Here is a 22,867-nt window from a genome sequence, read left to right as displayed (position 1 = left end):
CTTTTATTTTTTTATAATGTTAAACACATCTATTTCATGGCTTCTCTTTGAGTCATCTCTTTTCTCCAGCCTTTGTGATATTATTCACCTGTTTCTTTTATCCGCTGCTTTCCCTCCTGTGAGCCATCTCTTGTGCTGTTTGTATTTTTTGACTGTGAGCTCATTTTTAATTGAGTGTTTTCCCCCTGGGGGTTTGGTGTGTCCAGGGTTGTGGAGAGTGGTTTTATACTTGATTCTGCTGAGGCCCTTCGGATCTTACTAACCCAGGCAATTTAAATAAATTATTGACTTGGAATTCCTGCTTTACAGATAAGGTGTATACATTCAGATTCTACATCCACATGTGGCATAAGCTTATAATTAGATTTCTCATGGATGTCTTTTTTCCACCATCTGCAGCCCTGAGTGAATGGCCTGGTTCCTTAATGCTCCCCTGGGCTGATGGGAAGAGTGTTTCTAGTCCTTTTTAGAAAAGTGTTGGGACACCCCTCTGAGGTTCCTGTTTTGTGAGGGGTGTTTAGCTGTATCTCCCACCTTGGCTGGGCTGAGGTTACGTCCTGTCAACTTGCAGGGGTGGAAAAGCCCACTGTCAACCACTGGAGTCTGTGTCTGGTCCGACATACCTTTAGCTCCCACTCACTGCTCTGTTTTGAACAGCCTTTTTTTTCTGGAATGTGGGGATTTATTTTCTTTCTTTTGAACTTGACTCTATGTTTAAAATTTCCTTCCTCTTTGTGTGTATGTTTTTATAGGCAGAAGGGGCCCTTCTGTACCAGCTCAGCCTGCCATTTTGCAGGCTCCTTAAATATAAGAAATGGAGACCAAGGACAGAATCCTGGGGTCCAACGATATAAAAGGAACAGAAATAGAAAGTGAAATCCCACAAGGAGGTGGAAGAAGCAGTAAGAAAAGAACAGGGAGAGAGCTGGTCCTTAGGGAATGAGGGAGAACAGGGCTTTGAGAAAGGTGAGGCCAGCTTTTCCCCCAGATGCCATACTGTTCATCCTGCAGACTCAAGAGGCCTCTTTGGAAGGAAAACTCAGAGAAACATAAAAGCAGGGAGGCTGCCTGAATTTATAAAGGGAAACCAAGGCACTGGTTTTCCCCCCAAGAAGAACTGCTCAGGAGTAATCTGGAAACTCGTGGCTGCTCTTGTGAACCTAGGAAGGACTCCTCCTTACATTTTTACCTGAATGTACCAATGGCTACCTCTCAGGACCTTCAGAGACAACAAGGAGGGGGTGGCATTATTTTGCATGTTGGGGGTTGGCTTGCCTGTTGGTACTCTTCTCTGTCACCTATACCTTGTTATTTTGGGGCCACGTGTGATATATGTGATCAATAAGAGCAAACCCACATTGCTTTCTTCCTGTTCCTTCCTATCCCCCCCATTGCTCCCGGAATATTCTTAGCCATTGTCTTTTTGGATAATGCTTTTCTGCATCCCAGTCACACAAATTCATACACTTTAAGGTTCGATTTGGGCTTCCATTTGAAGGAACCTCAGTTCTGGTTCTGTGGATCCTTGGGGCTGTGGAGGGGACGTTGCAGCTGGGAATATACCTGTGCAGGGTGCAGGAACCTCTGTGCACATGTACCTGTGAGCCTGCAGTAAGGATGTTAAGTTTTTACATCACTTCTAAGTTTTCGAACAGTGACCATCTTCTGTCATCTTGCTACAACCCTGGAAATGGGTAGTGCTGATATCAACATCCCCATTTTACAGGTGAGGGAACTGAGGGCTAGAGAGGTGAAAGTGACATCCCCAAAGTCACTCTGTCTCTAACAGCAAGCTAGAGATAGACCTGTGGCTCCAGTTTAGGCATCCCGCCTCTGAGCCTGATGCTTTTCCCTCCACTTCATTCTGCTTATGCATGTTCGTGCAGGCTTGAGTGGAAACACCCATCTCTACACCCAGGTTTCTGCCAACCTGATCACAAACATCCCATGAAGCCTCTCTGACCCTCACCCCCACCCCGTGGTGGCATGCCACACACTAGGAGAGACTAAGTTCCTTCCCCCCTTTTCTCTCCCAACCCCTGTCTTTTAGACATCTGCCACTGCTGCTGTCAGACCTCAGAGGCGAATGAATTGTTGACCCAGCTCACAGAATTTACTACAGAATTTTTATAGCATTTCTGGGTAGAAACAATAGCCAACACCATCTTTCTTGGCATTACATTTTATTGAATACAGACTTACAGTCTTTAAATAATTTGAATATAGTGCTTTCAATATACAGTTCTTTAGTCATACATATATTTCTTTAGAGCACAAAACTGTAACCTAAAATTGAAAGGCTATAAATACACATGTACATATCGCCATAAATCTAGAACTATTTTATAAAAATAGAACTCAAATATCAACTTTATATATTTTGGAAACTTAGCAATATTGTAAGGTGGCCACATACATTTTTATTATGCATCACTGTCCCCCAAATGTCTGTCTCCAAGTTTCATTTTCCATCCCTTTGGGGACACTTGGAACAGTCTCCTTTACCAGGGTCCCCACAGAGATGCCCATGGCCATGGCTCAGCATTGCCTTTACATAAAGGCTCAGTGCCCCCACCAGTTCTTGGAGGGGGAAGACCAGCTTCCAGCCCCTTCCTCAGAGGGAGGAGGTGTTCCCTCCAGCCAAATGTCTGCCATCCACACATGGTTGATATCTGAATATACAGAGACAGGTTCCTTTCCCTATGCTCAGAGAACGGCAGATATGAGTTTGGTTCTGTCAAATCAGTGTAGAAAGGTTGAAACAAACATCACTTGAACAATGCCTGCTGGGGTAACATCATCCTGACAGCAGGCACCAGTGCCCACATGCTTGTGGAAAGCCCTTTACTCACGTGATATACAATCCTGACAACCTCACAAGGCCGGGACACTCTTTTCCCCATTTGATGATGGAGGCAATTGAGTCTCTGGGCTTTTAAGTTTCTTGGCCAAGGTCAGTGGGGCTGCCTGATCCCCAAACCAGAGTTCTCTGCCTACCCAGAAATCCATGGAGAGAAACCAGAAGAGAACTCGGATCTTCACTGTGGTTATTTGATGAGAACAGATAAGTGGCTTTGGGTCAACCTACAGCAGGTGGACAGCAGTTCCCCAAACATTCCCAGAACTCTTGGGCTGCACCTTTCCAGGGGGAGCAGGAAGGTGGACGTGTGAGGGAAGGAGCATGGACCTATAGACCAATAATTTTGAAGGGCAGTGCCAGAATCTCCCAGATCATCCAATAGAAATCTGCAATCTAAAACCAGGGGTTTAAGGAATTCACTACATTGGGCTGTTTGTGTTACAAAGTTAAAATGCCCATCCCATCTCAGCCCTGCCGGCTTCCATACAGGTCAAAGTGCAGAGAGGTGGCGCAGTGGTCTGAAGAAGGGACACATGCAGGGTCCCTGGGCCAGTGTGGAGGGCTCAGAGTGATACAGAGCAGGATGGGCAGGGGCAGGGAGGCTTTTCCAGAAAACCCCGCAGGGAGCATGGCAGAACTCAGTGTGATGGGACCCCAGTTCTGCACCTCCTCTGGACTGAGGCAGGCTGCCTCAGCTTTTTGCAGTTTTGATTTTTCTGGTTGCTTTCCCATAAAAATATGCCCCAGCAGAAAGTGCCTCTCACATCTCCTCCACGATCACAGCCTCCCCAGACAATCTCACCTCGGCTCTGTGGACTGTCTGCCCCTCTGTCAGGGCTGGCTCTTCATGTGGCCATTCCCTTCTCCCAACCCCGCTCTCTGCCAGCTGTGCCCTCAGCCCCCAGGCCAGTGGAGAGCCCTGCTCTGGGCTCCTCCACACGAGTTTTTAGGCAGAATCCCTAGATAACATCCTCCACATAAAGGAGCCCAGCAGTCCAAGGGTGCCCTGCTTAGGCTGCTGAGATCTGAAATTAACGTCACAGTGGTTTTCTTAAAAGCCTCTCTTAAGAATGAACAGAACAAAACAAATAAACAACAGCAGCAGAAAACCCCCGAAGCATCCCTCTCTCCTCTAAGAGACAGATCACCTATCAGGGCATGTTTCTTGTGAAGGCGGGTGGGAACGCAACCAGAAAAAATGCAAGTGGCAGGATCCCTGGGGAAGTGGTCCCTGCCACGTCCCCGGGGAAAGCAGGGAGCAGCAGCTACTCCAGGGCAATGGTAGACCATTTCTTTTCCCTTTTAGACTAGCCGGACCAGATTTTCTGAACTCAGTGGAAGGCTGCTTCTGGGAGGCAAAAGGAGAAATGTGTCTGCAGGCCCAGATCATTATATTTTAAATTAACTTGTGCTCTGTGTGTGTGTGTGTGTGTGTGTGTGTATGTGTGTATGTCGGTGGGGGGTGGGTTAGTGCTTACAGGCCTGTGTGTCTCGGGGCAGGTCACTCTGAATGCTGTGATCAGACTGCTTTGAATCTGAAAACAAAGCCCCCTACTCCTCCCAAAAAGACACAAGGTAATGACCTGGAGTTAGCCTCTTCCTTTGTGGTTCATTTGGGTACATTGCACATAATAAGGTGACTTTCGTTGGGCAGAAACATCACCTGAACACGCTAGGTCCTGCTGGGAAGCAAACCAATATTAAGCTTCCATGGCCATGGAGGGAAGTCAGTGGTGCCTTCCCCATCTCGCCCAGGCCACCTCCGGGCCAGGCTGGCTTTATATCCCAGTGCGCAGGCCTGAGGGCACCTTGATCAATAATGACGATTCCCATGCATCCTGAGGGGCGCTTTCCTCCTAACACTCCAGCTTTGTGTGATGCCTCAGTGTGGTCTGTGTGTTGGGTCCAGAGTTACAGGGGAGCTACAGAAAGCTGGGGTAAGGGTTGGGACAGGGGTTCGGCAGGGTGTGGCAGCTGCAGAATGCTGGGTTTGAGGAGGTGAGACCTAGTGGCAGCAGTTAAGGTTGGTGCCCCTGGCTGGGCCTTGTTACTTTTTTCTTTGTCACCAGTGGCTTGCCCGTGGCACACGGTGGCCGACTGCAGAGGCCTCTCATTTCAATGAGGCTTTCTTCCACAGCTTTTGCAAACTTGGTTGAAGAGGTCTCTTTGCAGCCATGGAAGCTGGAGATGCAGAAAAGGATGCTCTCTGGCTGGGGGTTGTAGCAGGCGCCGTAGCCATTAGGTACCACAGGACCATAGCAGCAAAACATCTCCATGGTGGTGGGCACCTGGAGGAGAGGACAGGTCAGAAGCTGCTTGTTCTGAAAGTCTGCTATAAAGCATGGCGTTCCAACAACCCAGGGGCCTCGATGGGATATTTGCTTCTCTTTGACTATTTTCCACCTGGGTGTTTGACTGAATTAACCCCATCAACTTATTGCTTCATCATGGATGGCCACAGCCAGAGTCGTCAAAACAAACCCATCTAACTGCATGAAATCAGAAGAAGAAGGGCCATAAGGCCCTCCCTGGTGTGAAATCTGCTCTACTTGTGGAGTCAGAAGCTCCCAGAGTGACCTGGTGCTGGGTCTCAGCCGAGTCTCTCCTTCACCTGGGGGCTGTTTGAATCACCGAGGCAATCAAAGCAATTTACTAAATGGTACCCTGGTGGCACCCAACAGTTAGATGGCTTCCCAGAGGGAGTAATTTATGAACTGGAGGAAATCTGGCTCGTCTTCTCTGTCGATTTTTCCCACATCCTTAATTACTGTCAGTATTGCCTGGCTGGTCTGATTTTCTCCCCACAGCCTGGCCACGCACAATTACCCAGCACTGGGCGTTTCAAAGATGGCCATCAACTGGAGTTTTAGTTATGTACCTGATACGTTTTGAATTCAGAGGGCAGAGATTTTGTAATTTGGATCACAAACCAAGAAAGTGTTTCTGAAGGCGTTCAAGCCATAAATGTTCATTCCAGTTGGAAAAAAGAGTCACCACGCCCTAAATTAATTTTATTAGCTGGCTTTAGAGGGAAAATAGAGCACATTCTTGAGCAGGTGCAGGGTGGGGTTTGCTTTAAACCCACAGGCTCTGTGTGCTCGAGCCTTCAGAAATGACACTGGCCATTTGAATGGGGCAGAACAAACCATTAGTCTTGCTAATAGAGTCACCTCATTGTCAGATAAATTTGCCGTGTAACAGCCGAAGGCCATAAAGCCGTTCTGAAGCACTTTTTGCCCATGGATGGTTTCCTGAAGAATTTATGTTGCTGTGTTCTGCCCTCGTTTATTCACGTCTGCAAGCTCACTGCCATAATGCCAAAATGAAATTACTGAGTGTGCTTTTATCCTCAAACACAACTTTATCAGCCCTTTTTATTGCCCGCATCCAGCTTTTCGCAGATGAGGTGGAGCTTTAGTAAATTGACATTCGCGGGGGCGGGGGTGGGGGGAATAGGTAATTTCTTCCCTAAATGGCTGCCTTTCTCTAATGGATTGCATTCTGTTTTTGTGTCAGTGGTCCTCCAACAGAACAAGCCTGTAGCACTGGTTAGGAGATGCTGGGCCAGCAGTGGCCCCTTAGAATAATGGCTGTGACCTGTTTGGAGGACCCTGTCTGTGCCAGCCGCTGGGCTGGGCTTTCCACTGATATTGTCACATCTGGTTGAGCCAGGACCTTGCTGTGGGCCTGTCGGGCTTCAGAGCCTGTAGTCACCATGGTGGAACACCACGTCTCAGGCAACGTTAGAAGGAGTAAGCCTAATGGTTAGGACACCAGAATGGGTGTTCTCCCATCCTGCCCACCTCTGCTAAGGTGGCATTCATGATTATGCCCATTTAGAAGGTGGGGAGACCTGTACTCTGAGCATTCAGGTCCTTCCGTTGAAGGCCATGCAGCTCACTGGGAGCAGAGCCAGGACTTGCCTGACTCTAGGCAGTGGGCTGTAGACACCGAGCTCTTTAGAGAGCCCACTGCTTCCACTAAGTGGCTTCTTGGGTGACGGCCGTGCTAGGGCTGTACCTGGCTGGTGGAGAGGACAAACCGGTTGCTCATCAGGTATGTTTCATCCGTGAACATCTCGGGCAGTTCCTTGCACACTTCCCGAGCCAGCTCCTGCAGCCCCAGCAGGTGGTTGTCAATGGCCATCCCTGTTATGGCCTGGGTAGTTGGGGACAAAGAACAGGACATGAGACATGGGCTCCCCCTCCTCCCCTCCTCTCTAGTCCACAGTGCTAAAGGGGACTCTAACTGCTCTCGCCTACCCAGTACTTGCTGCAGACCACGTGTGTGGGTGACCGCCCAGGACCGACCACTGTACTACATGGCCTCTGCTCCTTGGGCCCTTGTGCATTTCTACGTCCACAGGATGAGCCAGAGCAGGTTGGGTTCTAACACGAGGATGCCTCAGTTAAAAGTCAGTGAGTCTGAGTCCTCCCAACAGCATGGTCCCTGCTGGCGTACACTGTGTATAACTACTCCGTGCTCTAAGTGGAAAGAGTGGGGTCGGCTGGGCCATCCCCAGTGCCTTCTCAGGTAGGGCAGGAATCCGGGCAGGAGCACGGGTGCTGGGCCCCATCCAAGCATGGGGAGGGGTGCCCCGGGCTATCACTGGACAGACTCTCACCACAACCAACACTTCATACTCCAGCAGGAGCCCAAGAAATGAGGGGTAGAGAGCACTGAGGTCTGTTCCTGAGTCTTGGCTGCTGTTTTGTAGGCTCAGAATCAATTCAACTAAACTGGATTCGTAATCTAAGAATAATTTTGAGACAGGAACTAGACAGCTTAGCAGAGGCTCAGCTCACATTTTCAAGGGTTTTTGGATGAAGAAAGGGTTTTCCTTTTTGTCACAGGTATTTGAACTCTTATCAAAGGATAAGAGAGGGACTTTCATGGCGGTCCAGTGGTTAAGACTTTGCCTTCCAATGCAGGGGGTGTGGGTTCAATCCCTGGTCGGGGAGCTAAGATCCCACATGCCTCGTGGCCAAAAAACCAAAACATAAAACAGAAGCAATATTGTAACTAATTCAATAAAGACTAAAAATAGTCCATATCAAAAAAATCTTTTAAAAAAAGGGCAGGTGAGAGAATAGCAGTGGAAGCAGTGGTAAGAGAATTTCTGTGTAGGAGGAGCCCAGGGGTGGTGGTGGTGTGGCTGGAAGTGTGGCAGTGAGGCCAGGGCACTCATTCTTCATATTCCCCACTGGAGGCTGCATGTGTAGCACGCACATGGGTTTTGCTTGGATTACATGCTTATTTGGGGCAATTCGGGGGGCTGATGGAGACTTGGGGGCCACATCTGGTCTCTCGTATTAACCTCTGGATCAACAAGAGGGTAATTGTGAGTAACTCTTGGGGGTTTCACGGTTACGTAAGATGGCCACTTAGCTGTTAACGCCCCACCTAGGAGGAAACCTCCCATCACAATGAACTTTGTTCAGGTTTACAAGTCACGTTTTGGAATTTGACAGCTGTTTTCTTTCAGTTGACAATGAATGCATAAAGATGACTCAGAGGCCCCAGTCTCTCCAAATGCCCCTAATTATGGGCTGAAAAGACATGTTATACAACCACCGCTCATTTTAGACGTGCCCCCTTAGGACGGAGGGGAAGAACTGTGAGACAGACCAGCTATGAAGTAGATGCACTTTTAATTTCTCTGGTTGCCTCTGTTTAATGGCTGATTTGTGTAGATCTATCAAAGCAGCTATTCTGTGCAGCAGCCAATCCACCCCTGTTTTCACCATCTCTGAAGTCACTGTAGCAGTTGGGGTTGATTTAACAGGTTGTTTGGATCAGAGCCATGCGTAGTAATGAGTAAAATGACTCGGCATTCAGTCTTTCGTTTCGTTCAAGGGATCTTAATTGAGTACCTACTATGTGCCTGAGCAGCTGCTAGAGAACAAAGCAGTCACAGACTCAGCCTCACGGAGGCTGAGTGTGATGGGAGACAGATGTTAAGCAACCATACAACTAAGCTTGTGATCATAAACCGAGTAAATGCTAGGAAGGAAAAGCATAAGGTGCTGTGAGAGTATGTGATAGCGACTCCGGATCACATTTGCTCCTTTCCCTGGAATTTCCTTTCTCCACTACCACTACCAAATATACTTGCCAGATATCTGGAGGTCTCCTGGCTTCCTTCCTCTGTCCCTTACCCTGCACGGCCAACCAGGTACCAGATTTACCTACAAAGCATCTTTATAGCTCTCCTCTTCCCATCCCTTGTCTCTTTTACTTTGTCGTTTTCACCAACTTAAAATAGTTAAAACAACAGAAGCCTATGGCAATGCTTTGGTAGATATGTTTCTAAATTTTTCATAAAAATTTAAATTATTATCAAAGTTGTATATTTATAGTTAAAAAAAAAAGACCCCAAGTAAGCCAAAGGCTTATGTCGCTTTGCCAGCACTGAGTCTCACTCCACAGAAGCAATCACTTGGAACCCTTTTAGCGACTGACTTTCTTAGTTCTAAACAACACGCTTAGACTGCCGTTACTGCATTTTTCAGTTTTCTTATTATAGAAGATGAAACTTTGGTTCTTTTATATCCCCACTCCCCAAATACACTTCCACTCTCCTATGCTCCCAAATAGAGTTACATTTGAACTCCTTGTTGCTTGATCAATATTCAGTGTTTACATGGTTATAATTATACAGGTACTCACAGCTGAGTCCTGTAGTGTATTAGAATCAGATTTCCTTTCTCATTCAGTTTTTTGTTTTCCCTAGAAATGACAATTTGTAAATAATCAAACTATGATTTTCCCACTTGCTTACCTTTCTATGTATCTGTAACTAATTGATTCCTAAACCCTTAGCTCGAAGTGTAAAACTTCCCTTAATACACTAAAATGTATCAGATAATTTATCAATTTAATTTCTCCTTTCACTTCTTGCTTCTCTGTGGACCCTCTGTTCTCTGGGTCTGATGAACAGCTGTCAACATGGGATCTCCCTTTACTCTCATCCTCTTTCTCTACCTCTTTCTTGTGTTGAATCTTCTGATGTTTGAGCTTATGACTTTCCTTCTCGTGCTTTATTCTCTTACATTAGTGGTCTATGTCCTCCAATAGTTTTACAAGAAAGAGCGCTTAATAAGTAAAAATTTTAAGACCTTATCTGTATAAAATGTCTTTATTCTAGCTTCAAATTTGATAGTTTAGCTGGGTATAGAATATGCATTAAAAATCATTTTCCCTCAGAATTTGAAGGTATTGTTTCAGTATCTTCCACCTTCCAGTGATGTTAAGCCCAATTATGTTTTTATTCCTGATCTTTGTATTTGATTTTTTTCCTCTCAGACTTTTTTCTTTCATACCAAGGAAATTGGACAACACTAAGGTCAAAGGAGGAATTGAGGGGCTAACTGCTTCTCATATAGATCATCAGCGAATCCTCTTCTTTTCAGTCCCACATGCACTCCTACTTTTGGTGGAGCCTCCAACACCTGAGCCGTTCTGAGGTTCTGCAGTGCACTTCACTGGGCTCCTGGGTCTCCCTCACTGTTTGCTTGGGTTTCAGCTTTCTCTTGTCTGCTAAGTCAGATGCCATCTGTTCTGCTTTCCAGCTCTGAAACTTTGTTGTCATCTCCTTTCCCATTCTCTTTGCTCTAGTGTATTTATGGCTTTAAAAAACCCCTTTGCTGATGTTTCTGAGGGTTTTAGAGGGAGTGACAGTAAACCCTTGTGTTCAGTTCACCATGTTTGATCAGAAGTTTGTGTCTTCCTCTTCAACACCCCCTGCCTCTGATCTACATCAGTCCTTTTACCAGCTCTCCCTAAACATTATATAGGTCCCTAATTCTGTCTCTTGGCAGACCACCCCACGCTCCAACCAGTCCTTCTGCCTGGTCACCAGGGTAAGCTTTGTGACAGGGAAATCCAGCATCACGAGCTTTCCTGCTTTTCTGTCCTTTGCAAGCTGCACATATGGAACTACTTGCTTTCCCTCCAATATGTCTTATTCTCTCAAGACTCTTTGCCATTGCACATGCTGTTCCCTTCTGGGGCCATCCTTCCCTTCTATACCCACCTGACAAGCACTTCTTCATGCTTCAAGTCTCATATTAAGCACCACTTCCTCTGAAAAGTCTTCCCGGCTTTCCCAGGCAGAAGAAGGAGCTTGCTACTCCATGTTCTCTGCTACTTCCTGAAGCATGTAAGACCTCTTCTCCCAACTACACGGTACACTCCCCAAGCATAGGGCTTCATTTTTTATTTCCTAGTACCCAGGGCCTTGCCTGGCATAAAGTGGGAAAACAAAGGCTACCCACTGAACACATGACAGCGAGCTTGATTTTCCCGAAACAGAACAAACACTTAACTATTCCGATGAATCAGGGACCTAGCAACTGAATTACAGAAAAGCCTACATTGGCTAGTTCTAAAACCCAGATATGTGTTGTGCTTGCTTTCAAGTATATAGAGTGAAATCAGTCAGCTCCTTTACAGAGATTATATGATCCTTCAGAGACTGTATCAGAATGATTTGCAATTAATACATTGATCACCAGCCCAAGTAGTAGCTTATTCTCTGTTTGTATGCAAATGATGGCTTTGCAGTGCTAGAAAATATATTATTTCCCTAAACTAGGGAAACATTTCCCTTACAATTTCAATTTCACCGTTAACTTTCAGCAAATATATTTTTTTAATTCACAGGCATTATAAATAAATACATGGAGAATAAGAAGACAAAACCAGTCCTGAGTGGGAATAAATACCGCCTCACCTGAGATTGTGCCAAGTGTGCAAACGACCACACATCTGACTCTCTTGTATAAATTGTAAAGTGCTATACATGTTGGTGTTATTATTGTTGTCGTTGTTTCAAAGACCATTCATTGTATTCTTGTAAAATCCGTGTAAAAACCAGGAGTGGTGTGTTACCCAGGTTCTAAAAATAAGGAAGAGGAGGCTCTGAGAGGTGAGGTGCCCTCACCAAGTCGCTGCACAGGTGGTGGCCCGGCTGTCACCCAGAGCCCATGCCGAGGCCCCAGCACTGGGCACAGCCCACAGTCCTGAGCTGAGGCGAGGTCACTCACCATGACTGTGTACTCGGTCTGGGCTCGGATGGCATCCTTCAGGAGCAGTAGCTTCTCTGAATCCTGTAAATGGACCAGAGACACAGCGCATGGGGCTTTAAGAGGGTGCTCAGCAGCAGACAAGCTAAAGGAGCTGGTTGTCTCGGGGCCGAGAGGACAGGCGGTCCACAGCTGCCTCACTGGTCCCCCTGAGACTCCTCGGGCTAGCAGGACTTACCGGCACGGTGGCCGTGTGGTCAGTGATGGTTTTCACAAAACGCAGCACCTCCAGAGTGGCTGATCGAATGTTGTCCACCCGTCCCTCGCGGAACCGACGGATGGACGCGCTCTCGTAGGTGGGCACGAGTCTCCTGTGGAGCCTGCACAGGATGAAGGAGGAATGGCAGACGGTGCCGCCTTCTCAGGGAGTCATAAATGCTGAAATGGCCTTGGCTGCCCTTACTTTTACAATCCTGCCTTCGCTCTGCACAGTATTTCATTTTAACGCTAATAGGATTCTGGAGGAGATTCCCCAAAGATGAATGTCGGGGAGCCTCGGATACGAAGAGCTGAGCACACTTTCCTGCGTGGGTGATATTGTGTGGATATAAAATAAGGAAGACGTGACTGGTAGTTTTTTTAAAGTCCCAGTCTGGTGGGAAACCTAGGGTTTTCTGCGAGATCCAATTAGTGTTTGATTAATAGCACAGCATGGACTAATTCATCATTCGCGCTCTTGAGGGAATCCTGTTTTATTTAGAAACAACTCAAGCATGATCTATGGATGGAGGCAGGAAAGGGGCCTTAGTGGCCGTGGGTGTCAGCTGCTGCAGAGGCTCACCGTCCAGGGGCAGCAGGGCTTCCAAACAGACCCATGGGCACAAGGGCTGTGCCTCTCCTCCCTCACGTCTGTGACCAGAAAGCAGTGGCCGCTGTCCCCACCAGCCAGAGCAAGTCTCTTCCCCTTGCACACCAGGCTGGCACATGCCCTTCTCACCAGTCAGGAAAGTTGTTGGTGTTGGGGTCAGGGAGGGGAAAGACACAGAACTCAGAGAGGGGCAGTGACACCCTGAAGTCACACAGCAAGCTGGGGCCCTGTATCTTGGCCTTCTCAGGGCATGTCTCTCCCACCCTGGGTGAGCTCCAGGAGGAGGGAAGGCAGAGTCTGGTTTGGCACAGTGCTTGGCACTGTATGGCTTGCCAAGCGAATGGCACTTTCTGTACACTTATGTCTCATTTCCCCAAGACTCTGGCAGGGAGCTCACTTCCTGTATCTCTCTAGCCCCTGGGGGCAAATGCCATGCCGAGCACAAAAGTAGACGCCATCACTGGCTGGTCGCTGATCAACCCCAATTTAGGTAGCTTCCAGGTTTCTGCTGAATGTAGGAGCAGATTAAAAACTATCTTTTTTGTTACAGCTGAAACTCTGAAGAATGCATTCCATGGGCAGAAGGTCGTATTTTGCCTATTCAATGAGCCCGGGAGCCTCTGGCCACATCTATTCCTGGCCATGTCCAGTGACAGCAAAGATCCCTGGAGGGTGGAGTTGGGAGGCTCTATGCAGTGTCCACCAGCCCCTCTGGGCTTTGGATCTGAAGCTCTGAAGTGCTTGCCAGGGGGGTACCAGTGCAGCAGTGTCCCCAGTTATGGCACCAGCAGAACACTGACCTCGTGGCCCATTTTAGCCACATACCATCTGAGTATCAGAACGGCATTGATTGCAGTTCCAGAGGCCAGGTCCTGCCGGTGAGGTCTCCATGTCCTGGTGACGAGCACAGTCCTTGTGTGGGGTGACGTCAGCCTGACAGATGACAGAGTGGCTGCACTCCCTTCCCCATGAGTCACAGCCCCCTGCATGGGACACTGGGCTCTGGGATGCCGCCTGCTCATTAGTGACACCTCCTTGCCCCGGCTTTCTCCAAGGTCGCTTTATGCCTCCCCTGGCTGCAAACCGAAGGCAGGTTCTGGTGGGGGCATAGTGCTATTTACTGCCCGTGCCAGTTTATGAGCTATAGCTTCTGGAACGCTGAAACCAACAGGGGCCAGCCCTGTCTTGAGGAAGATCTATTTTGCATTTTACTTTTCCCCTCCTATAAAAGACCAGTTAGGCTCCCAACCCTGCCTTCAACTCTTACCTCCCTACGCTGCATCCCTTCCCCAACACACAGCTACCATTATAGAGATTTTTCTAAACCACACGCCTCACTGTGCCACCCTGGGCTAAAACTCCTGCAGTGTCTTCTCATGTCTGTGACAGTCCCTGATGCCTACTCTGTCCCAGGTGTGCAAGATACCCAGAACATCATGCCTGGGGGAGACAGTCTAGAAAACAAAGTCAGCAAATCAATGAATAAGGGAGTCCACATGAATAACGACTGCCATGAAGGAAAAAGCGCAATGAGCTGTGACAGAGAGCTGGGTGGCGAGGAGCCCCGAGGTGGCCTCTGAGGGCTGACACCTGGGCTGAGACCTGAGCGGTGGGAAGGAGCTGGTACGTGAAGAGCAGTGGTGACGGGTGGGTGGGCAGAGGCAGAGCCAGAGCAAAGATCTGCAGGCGGAAGAGAGCTTGGGGGCAGGGCCCCAGGGAAGGCTGGTTCACAGGGAGCTGGACTTTGTTCTAAGCGTGAAGGGAAACATGGTAGGTGATAAAGACTGACTTGCATATTTCAAAGTTCATGCTTCATGAAGACAGGATTAGAGGGGACAAGAGTGGAAGCAGAGACCCCCCGGGGCATGCTACAGTTGACCAAGCACTACATGATGGGGGCTTGGGAGGGGCCGATGGCAGTGGAGGTGAAGGGAAGAGGATGGAGGGTGGACATTTGGAGGAGAATTGACATGGGAATGAGGGGAATGAGAGAGACAAATCAAGCCCCAAATCTTTGACTTGACCCCCTTGCCAGGGCGGGCAGGGTGGTGATGCTAGTTCCGTTTCCTTATCAAGGCCAGGAAAGGTGGAGAGGAACAGGTCACAATTATACAGGGACCCAGGTGGGCTGGGTGAGATCAGCAGGAGAAGCAGCCTCCCTACCTGACGTCCTCATCACCTCCCTGGCCCTTGTGAGTTCTGCGTTCCTTCCCTGTGAGCTCTGTGCCCCTGGGCCATCGCTCGCCAGCTCCTTGACTGCAATATCCTTCTTTTCATTTCTGAGGTTGGACTCACACTTTGAAACCCAGTTAGGTGACACCTCCTTCCATGCAGGCTGCCCTGATCCTACCCCCATCCTCTAGGCCCACAGAAAGTCATCTCTCCCTCCAAGATGATTCTAGACTCTAGAGTAGCTTGTCAGTGAGCCCATCTTAGCAGGCTGTACTTACCTATAGAAGGCCAGCTGGAGGGCCACCTGAATAAAGGCATCGGGGCTGCATTTCTGCTGCTTAATGAATGTTTTCCCATAGTCATCAAATTTATAAACGGTGAAGTCGAGATTCTTTACTATTCTGTGGAAGAAAAAGAAAAGATGCATTCATCACATGCAAAATAGAATGCACTCACCACAGGGTCTCACGAGGTTTCTTGATCCTGGTCTACATCCCAGCACGCTAGATATCCAGTGCGCTGTCAGAGACAGGCCTTGACGTTTGGAAGTGGCAGAAGGCATGCCAAGCAGGGTGACTCTGAGCTAAAGGTGAGGCTTGGCTGGGTAGTGGCCCTGCTCTGGGGGTAGGGGAGGTGGGCCTGGCTGCGGGGAAGGACACGGAAGCACGAGGGACATTTGCATGGGCAGGGAGAACACTGCCCACAAACAAAGTCCTAAAACTTCACTGCCCACAGAAGAAGGCCTGAAAGAGGCCATGCGTTCAATCTGTTTGGGAAGGTGTGTCCGGCATCCCTAGGGACTCTAGGCATCCCGGCCATCCTGCCAGACCTGCAAATCCCCTATGTCCAGGGAAAAGCCTGTTTCTCTGATGGCTGCAAGCAGCATCTCCTCACTGAGACTCGTCCCTGTCGTGCTATGGAAGAAAGGCCTGGAGCCTGGCCGCTGGTCACGGTCACCACAGCAAGAGCTGCTCATCTGGGCTTTGCTGGTGACTGAAAACCCATTTTACCCAGAAAGGGCTGCTGAGCCTCCCCTGACATGCGTAGGTCTTTGCTGCTCACGAATCATTGTCAGAGCAGCAGGAAGAGTCCCTGAGTCCACACTGAGACCTTTCAGCGCCGGTCTCCCCCAACGCCCACCCTCACATATTGACCAGTCTCCTCATTCATAATGAGTCTGGGGTCCGGACTGACTGCTGCCTGAAGCGACGTCCAGCAAGGTCCTCGCCGCCCGTCCACCAGCCGCACGTGTGCGCGCGCGCAGAGCCCTAGGTGGGCAGCCCTGATCCCCGCCTCAACACTCCCTCAGGATTTTCTGTTCCCTGCCTGCTTTGCCTTGAATTATCCCTCCAGCCGTGTGAGCTCAGCTCTCGGTGGGCCATGCCAGGCTCCGGGGACCCATCAGGACTTGGAGAAGGCCCAGCGCTCACGGGAACTCACTGCTCAGTCGGGCCTGTTGACCCACCATCCCCCAACAGGCTGAGCTTACCGTCACCACAGACACCTGGAAACCTCTTGTCCAAGCCCTGGCCATCAGACCCTACCTGCCTTCCATGGCAGCTCAAGACCCCCCTCAGCTCCTGCTGCCTCCCCACCCACAGGCCTCTCTTGGCTTTTCTGGTCCTCCAGAAAGGGAAGCTGGGGGTCTCGGGACTGCGTGACGCCTGCTTGAATCCCTGAAAGTAAAGGGGCTCCTTCCCCGGCCCAGGGTTCACCAGCCCACCAGTTCACTCTCCTAACAGCCTGTGTGTCCCAAGAACAGCCCCGTAGGGTTGAGATACGAGCACAGCTTTACAGATGAACACCTGAAGCCTCTCTTCCTCCCCGTGGAAAGCCATTCAACCTCCCCAGCAGCTCGCTGTGGGCTCATCCTCGCCATCCCTCGGCCTCTGAGCCCGGCCAGGTTCTGTCCTGCTCACCTGTGCTATTCCCACGGTCTCCTCACTGGCTCCCCGAAACCCCATGCACAAAATCCTCCAGGGGCTCCTCACTGCTACAGGACAGCTTCCAGTCCCCATAACATAAGGACATGAAGCTCTTCACAATGTGACCCTGACTTCCCTTTATTGCCCCAACTCTGGCCATTCTCTCACTTGCTGGCCTCCAAACCAGCCTGATCTCTTATGAACCTATCTCTCCCCCAGCTGCTGGTACCACGAACTCTTAGTCATCCTTCAAGGCCCAACTCTGTAAAGCCCTCCCTCAGCATCCTGGCAGAACCCAGCTCCCGTGTCCTCTGTGTGTTCAGGTTCGAATGCCTCTCTCTGGTTTTGGTGCTTATTGCATCTGATATTTTTGTGTTGGGGGTCTACTTCCTCCACTAAAGTATGGAGGGCAGGCCCCGTGGCACATTGATCTCTGTGTCCCCAGAGCCCTACCAGAGGCCTGGCACACACCAGAGCTCTACACGTGTTTGATGAATGAATGAATGAAAGAATGAATCAATGTACTCATGCTCGCTCATTGAATGAGGGAATGAACAACCAAAGTCCAGATCTAGTTGCCAGCCCGTGGCTCCCAGCACACCTTGCCACTGTCAGTGAGGGCTCACATCCATCCCTGGCCCGCCTGCCTAGGTCCCATTAGGGCCAGCATGGCCCTTGGGAAAAAAGGCCCCTTGTCAAGTTGCAGTGTAAATTCAAGCAAATTGAAATAGCTTGGATTCAAATGACTTATTCAAACCAGTTGTTTATGACTCCCCCGAAAGCAGAGGGTGATTTCCCCGCCTTGACTCTGCTCAGTCAGGTGAAACCTGCGGAAAAAAATAGCTCCACGTTTGCATTTTATGGAAATGATGGATACTTCAGCAAGGTTATTTCCCCAAGAGTTATAACTCCCCTTCTGTTTGACTACATTTCCATGAGGGGGTGGGCGGAGGCAGGTGAGAGGAGGAAGAGTGGCTGGGGTCTTTGGAAGCTTCCAGGGTGCCTTGGCAGCTGGTGGGGCGGGGGCGTTGTAGGGTGACCCCCGGAGCACCACCCCCAAAGACCTGGGATTCTCCTTACTGTTGAAGTTTTTCTGCCGAGGAGGCTAAGAGGCCTTGAATTTCCGGAGAACATTTCCACCTCAGTCTCCTGGGTGCTGGGAGCTCGCTGACTGAGTCGGCTCGGACCATTTTCTTGCTGGTCTTCACCCTGCAGGACAAAGCGGTGACCTCCTGTGGCCTGCAGGCTGGGGGGCTGAGGGCAGCTTGTTTCTTTGTGCTGTAGTCATCTTAGCTGTTGGAGTTTGATTTGCCCCCCAAACCATGAAACAGATGAACATACTGAAGCTCAGAGAGGCCACCTAAATTAGTGAGTGGCAGAGCTAGGATTCCATCCGGTTCCACCTGACTCCAAAGCCCAGTATTCCTTTTCATGTTTTCCATTTGACCACGCTACACCACTAACTCTTAAAAAACACTCGGGGACAAATGGAACAAGCAAATTGTGTTGTTCTGTTTACGAGGGCAGGTTTGGGTTTTCAGTGATCCTGAAGAGTTCCTAAATCATGGAAGAACTTATAGATTCAGGGAGAAGATCCTAGAAGGAGAGATGAGCAAAATTGTGAATGGAGGAAGGAACATGGTGTGTTTAAGGGACACAGAAGTACTCAGTCTGTGCAGGATGGGAGTTGGAGAGAGAGACCCAGCCCAAGGGAAAGGAAAGAGGCCCAGCTCAGAGACCTCTCCTCTGTGCTGGGTCAACAGCAGGCCCAGCCCTGACTCTGGACAAGCAAGACATCGACCTGGACTTCCCTGGACCAAAGCAGAGGTTCCTTTAAAGCTGAGAATTCTTGGCCAAGCCTTGCCCTAACTGCCCCTAACCTGTTGCTCAGTCTGCCCCTAACCTGTTGTTCAGTCTGCCCCTTCTGTCCATGACCGATAAAGCATATGATGCCTTGTTCAGGTTGGTTTTCAAATTCATCTTTTGCTAAGACACTTTCCAGACTAGTGCGGCCCCCCAGCGGCCGCCCACATTTTTCTTGGCCTAGCTTGGCGGCTGCTTGGCAGTCTGGCTTTGCCTCCTCTGGCTGCTCGGGAGGGGCCCTGCTCCCAGACTCACATGTGCTTGAGCAGATGCTCTGTGCATTGCACCAGGACGATGCCGTCGAAAGGGGAGTGTTCGCACACCACGCCACAGGTGCCGTCTCGTCCCACCACAAACTGCAATAGGAAAGAGAAGTGAGTGGACCTCTGGGACAGTCAATATTTCAAACCAGCACCTTGGCCCCAGGTCAGGAACCCCGCATTCTCCCTCTGCCCCCGCCTCTCAGGGGGAAACTCTCCTCTAGGGACACCAAAGCACATCATTTCCTGAAAGGAACGCTGCATGCAATTGCCATGGCCTGAGAGTATGGGAGCCTCAAGACAGCTCTAAACTGTGTGACCTCCTTCCCAGAAATGCGCCAGGCGGTGAAGGTGGAGCCCAAAGCTCCCTGGCTCAAGTAGCCCAGCGATTCCTAAGAGCTCACGCCGAGGCTGTACACACTCTCCTTGGGTGCTGGGCAAGCTCCTTAGTCTCCTGTTAGCCCTGTTTCCCCTTCACGGTGCACGAGGGCCACCATCTGCTTTGTGTGATTATGTGTCTGGTGGACCCTGTGTGTTTGGCCACCACTGATATTATTCCCAGGATCGCCCCATAGTAGGTGCTTCATAATTTTGTTAAATGAGTAATGAAAGATAATGATCCATATTGGATGGTGTGCAGATTCCTAGGAGAAATAAAATATCCCTTGATGGGAGTGAAAGAAAGGTGAACGGAGGATGGCCCATTAACTGCCACCTGGGCTTCAAGTCAGGAACCCTGATTCCAGTTCTGTGGTTGCCGCCTGCCAGCTGGGAGAGCTTTGACAAGACACTTCAACTCTCTGGCTTCAGTTTGCTCTCATTTAAAATGGATCCAATAAGGCCCAGTTCACCAGATCGATGTGAGGATTAGAGAGGAGGCATTTGAAAGGCCCACGGGAACTGTGAAGATTACTTATGATTTTTATGACTGTACAAAGGCTGGATTTAGTTGACTTGGAAAAAGGACATACTCAGTATGTACAAAAGGACTAGGAGAAAATAATGAGAAGAATGGGATCTGATTCTTAAAGCATAACGCGAATAAAGTGGGGCTGCCTTGAGGTCCACCTCAGCACAGCATCACACTCAAGAGGTACTAGCCTGTCATCCATAAGCAGAACAAACCAACAAGCTACTGAAATGTTTATGAGACCTTCCAGGGAGCTGAGGCACAGCACATCTCTGAGCTGTCTCCCTGTCTCCTCCAATCTCATAGCTGCCCGAACCTTTTCTCCCATTCTTCAAGCAAACACACTTCCCACAGAGTTTCTCTCAAGATTCATCCCTTGTAGGCTCTTTGCTCTCTCCCTTTGTGTCCCCTGCCTTTCTGTCCTGAGACTCGCTCTTGAACTTTACAGCTCACGTTCATGGAGCCTGTTTGGCTTTTCCAGCTCCCCTGATAATCTGTCCTGCCTGCAAAAACAGCCCAGAGGTGGGCATGGTCATCCACGTGAGGCAGGAGGGGAGGGCTGTGCCCACTCACACATTAGTGCTTTTCTGTCCCTATCGCTAAAAGAAAGGGAGGAAAATGGTATCTTTTAAAAACCACTACCAAGGCTTACTATATTTCAGGTCCTGTACATCCATTATATCATTTCAGTCCCACAGCTGCTCCATGAAAGATTACAAGCCATTAGCACCACTGGTGGAGGCTAAGTAGCCAGCACAGCAGGGAGAGAACTCAGCAGAAATAGCAGAATCAATATGCAAACCAATAAAAAGGGTAACCTGCAGAATGTAGGGTACAGAGAGGGAGAAAAACGAGAGGCGGCCTAGAAATGCTTACCAGTGTGAGTGATGCTAAATCAAAACATAAAGATGGTTGCGTGCTACTTAATGTGGTCATTGTGAAAGTGCAGGGGCCTTTACAAATAAGATTAGATACAGGATTGGCATGCTGGGGTAAACGAATGGGGGACGGGAATGAACGGTCCAATCTTCATCCTCATCTGTGTGAGTATTTTTCTCCAGGCCAAAGTGAATGTCTTGTTTCTGGGCTGATGTCACGTGAATGAAAAATATATGAACAGGGACTTCCATGGTGGCGCAGTGGTTAAGAATCTGCCTGCCGATGTAGGGAAAACGGGTTCGAGCCCTGGTCCGGGAAGATCCCACATGCCGCGGAACAACTAAGCCCATGCGCCACAACTACAGAGCCTGCGCTCTAGAGCCCACGAGCCATAACTACTGAAGCCCATGCGCCTAGAGTCCGTGCTCCACAACAAGTGAAGCCAATGCAATGAGAAGCCCGCACACCACAACGAAGAGTAGCCCCTGCTCGCTGCAACTAGAGAAAGCCCGCGTGCAGCAACGAAGACCCAACGCAGCCAAAAATAAAAATAAATTTTAAAAGTATATATATGAATGGTTTTGTTTCATTTTATGATTTTTCTTCTGTGGAGATGCTGGGCTACCCTACTTCTCAGGGATGAAGGGAGGTATATCGAAATGGCCAGGCCAGGGTGACGGAAATTCAGAAAAGCTGGCATCTTCAGGCATCAGACATGATTCTTTTTCTTTTTAATTGGAGTATAGTTGCTTTACAATATTGTGTTAGTTCCTGCTGTACAGAGAAGTGAATCAGCTACATGTATACCGATAGCCCCTCTTTTTTGGATTTCCTTCCTGTTTAGGTCACCACAGAGCACTGAGTAGAGTTTCCTGTGCTGTATGGTAGGTTCTCATTAGTTATCTGTTGCTTTTGGTGTGTGTGTGTGGTACGCGGTCCTCTCACTGTTGTGGTCTCTCCCGTTGCAGAGCACAGGCTCCGGACGCGCAGGCTCAGTGGCCATGGCTCACGGGCCCAGCTGCTCCGCGCCATGCGGGATCTTCCCGGTCCGGGGCACGAACCCATGTCCCCTGCATCGGCAGGCGGACTCCCAACCACTGCGCCACCAGGGAAGCCCTAGTTATCTGTTTTATACATAGTAGTGTATATATGTCAATCCCAATCTCCCAATTCATCCCACCCTCCCTTTTCCTCCCTTGGTGTCCATATGTTTGTTCTCTACGTCTGGGTCTCTATTTCTGCTTTGCAGATAGGTTCATCTGTACCATTTTTCTAGATTCCACATATATGCAGTAATATACGATATTTGTTTTTTTCTTTCTGACCTACTTCACTTTGTACGACAGCCTCTAGGTCTATCCACGTCTCTACAAATGACCCAACTTTGTTTCTTTTTATGGCTGAGTAATATTTCATTGTATATATCAGCCGTCCCCAACCTTCTTGGGACTGGTTTCGTGGAAGACATTTTTTCCATGGACTGGGGGGAGAGGGGGATGGTTCAGGCAGTAATGCGAGCGAGGGGGAGCCGCAGATGAAGCTTTGCTCGCTCCCCCGCCGCTCGCCTCCTGCTGTGCAGCCCGATTCTTAACAGGCCGCAGCCTGACACGGGTCCATGGCCCAACACCCTAGATGATATATGCGCCACATGTTCTTTATCCATTCATCTGTTGATGGACAGTTAGGTTGCTTCCATGTCCTGGCTATTGTAAATACTGCTGCAATGAACATTGGGGTGCATGTGTCTTTTTGAATTATGGTTTTCTCTGGGTATGTGCCCAGTAGTGGGATTGCTAGATCATAAGGTAGTTCTATTTTTAGTTTTATTTATTTATTTACTTTTTTGCGGTACGCGGGCCTCTCACTGTTGTGGCCTCTCCCGTTGCGGAGCACAGGCTCCGGATGCGCAGGCTCAGCGGCCATGGCTCACAGGCCCAGCCGCTCCGCGGCATGTGGGATCTTCCCAGACCGGGGCACGAACCCGTGTCCCCTGCATTGGCAGGCGGACCCTCAACCACTGCGCCACAAGGGAGGCCCTATTTTTAGTCTTTTAAGGAACCTCCATACTGTTCTCCATAGTGTCTGTATCAATTTACATTCCCAC

At 49.3% G+C, this 22,867-nt stretch overlaps 1 protein-coding gene across 1 annotated transcript in view; it reads right to left on the bottom strand.

Annotated features, from left to right (window-relative positions):
- Positions 1 to 4,824: 4,824 nt before the first annotated feature.
- The window catches only part of CHAT (choline O-acetyltransferase), a 48,049-nt gene continuing 30,006 nt past the window's right edge, over positions 4,825 to 22,867 (bottom strand). Inside the window, exons 8-14 of the mRNA XM_022564496.2 lie at positions 18,970 to 19,070; positions 17,932 to 18,060; positions 15,205 to 15,327; positions 12,125 to 12,266; positions 11,908 to 11,970; positions 6,881 to 7,018; positions 4,825 to 5,148 (exon numbers count right to left, since the gene is read on the bottom strand). Coding sequence (XP_022420204.1) covers positions 4,879 to 5,148; positions 6,881 to 7,018; positions 11,908 to 11,970; positions 12,125 to 12,266; positions 15,205 to 15,327; positions 17,932 to 18,060; positions 18,970 to 19,070 — 966 coding nt within the window. The 3' untranslated portion in view covers positions 4,825 to 4,878. The remainder of the gene's footprint in view (positions 5,149 to 6,880; positions 7,019 to 11,907; positions 11,971 to 12,124; positions 12,267 to 15,204; positions 15,328 to 17,931; positions 18,061 to 18,969; positions 19,071 to 22,867) is intronic.

The sequence above is a fragment of the Delphinapterus leucas genome, chromosome 16 (genome assembly GCF_059928025.1).
Source record: "Delphinapterus leucas isolate spDelLeu-1000000601 "Yukka" chromosome 16, BTC_Dleu_Yukka2, whole genome shotgun sequence".
Taxonomy (NCBI): Eukaryota; Metazoa; Chordata; class Mammalia; order Artiodactyla; family Monodontidae; genus Delphinapterus; species Delphinapterus leucas.
This window is presented reverse-complemented; position numbering and strand designations above follow the sequence as displayed.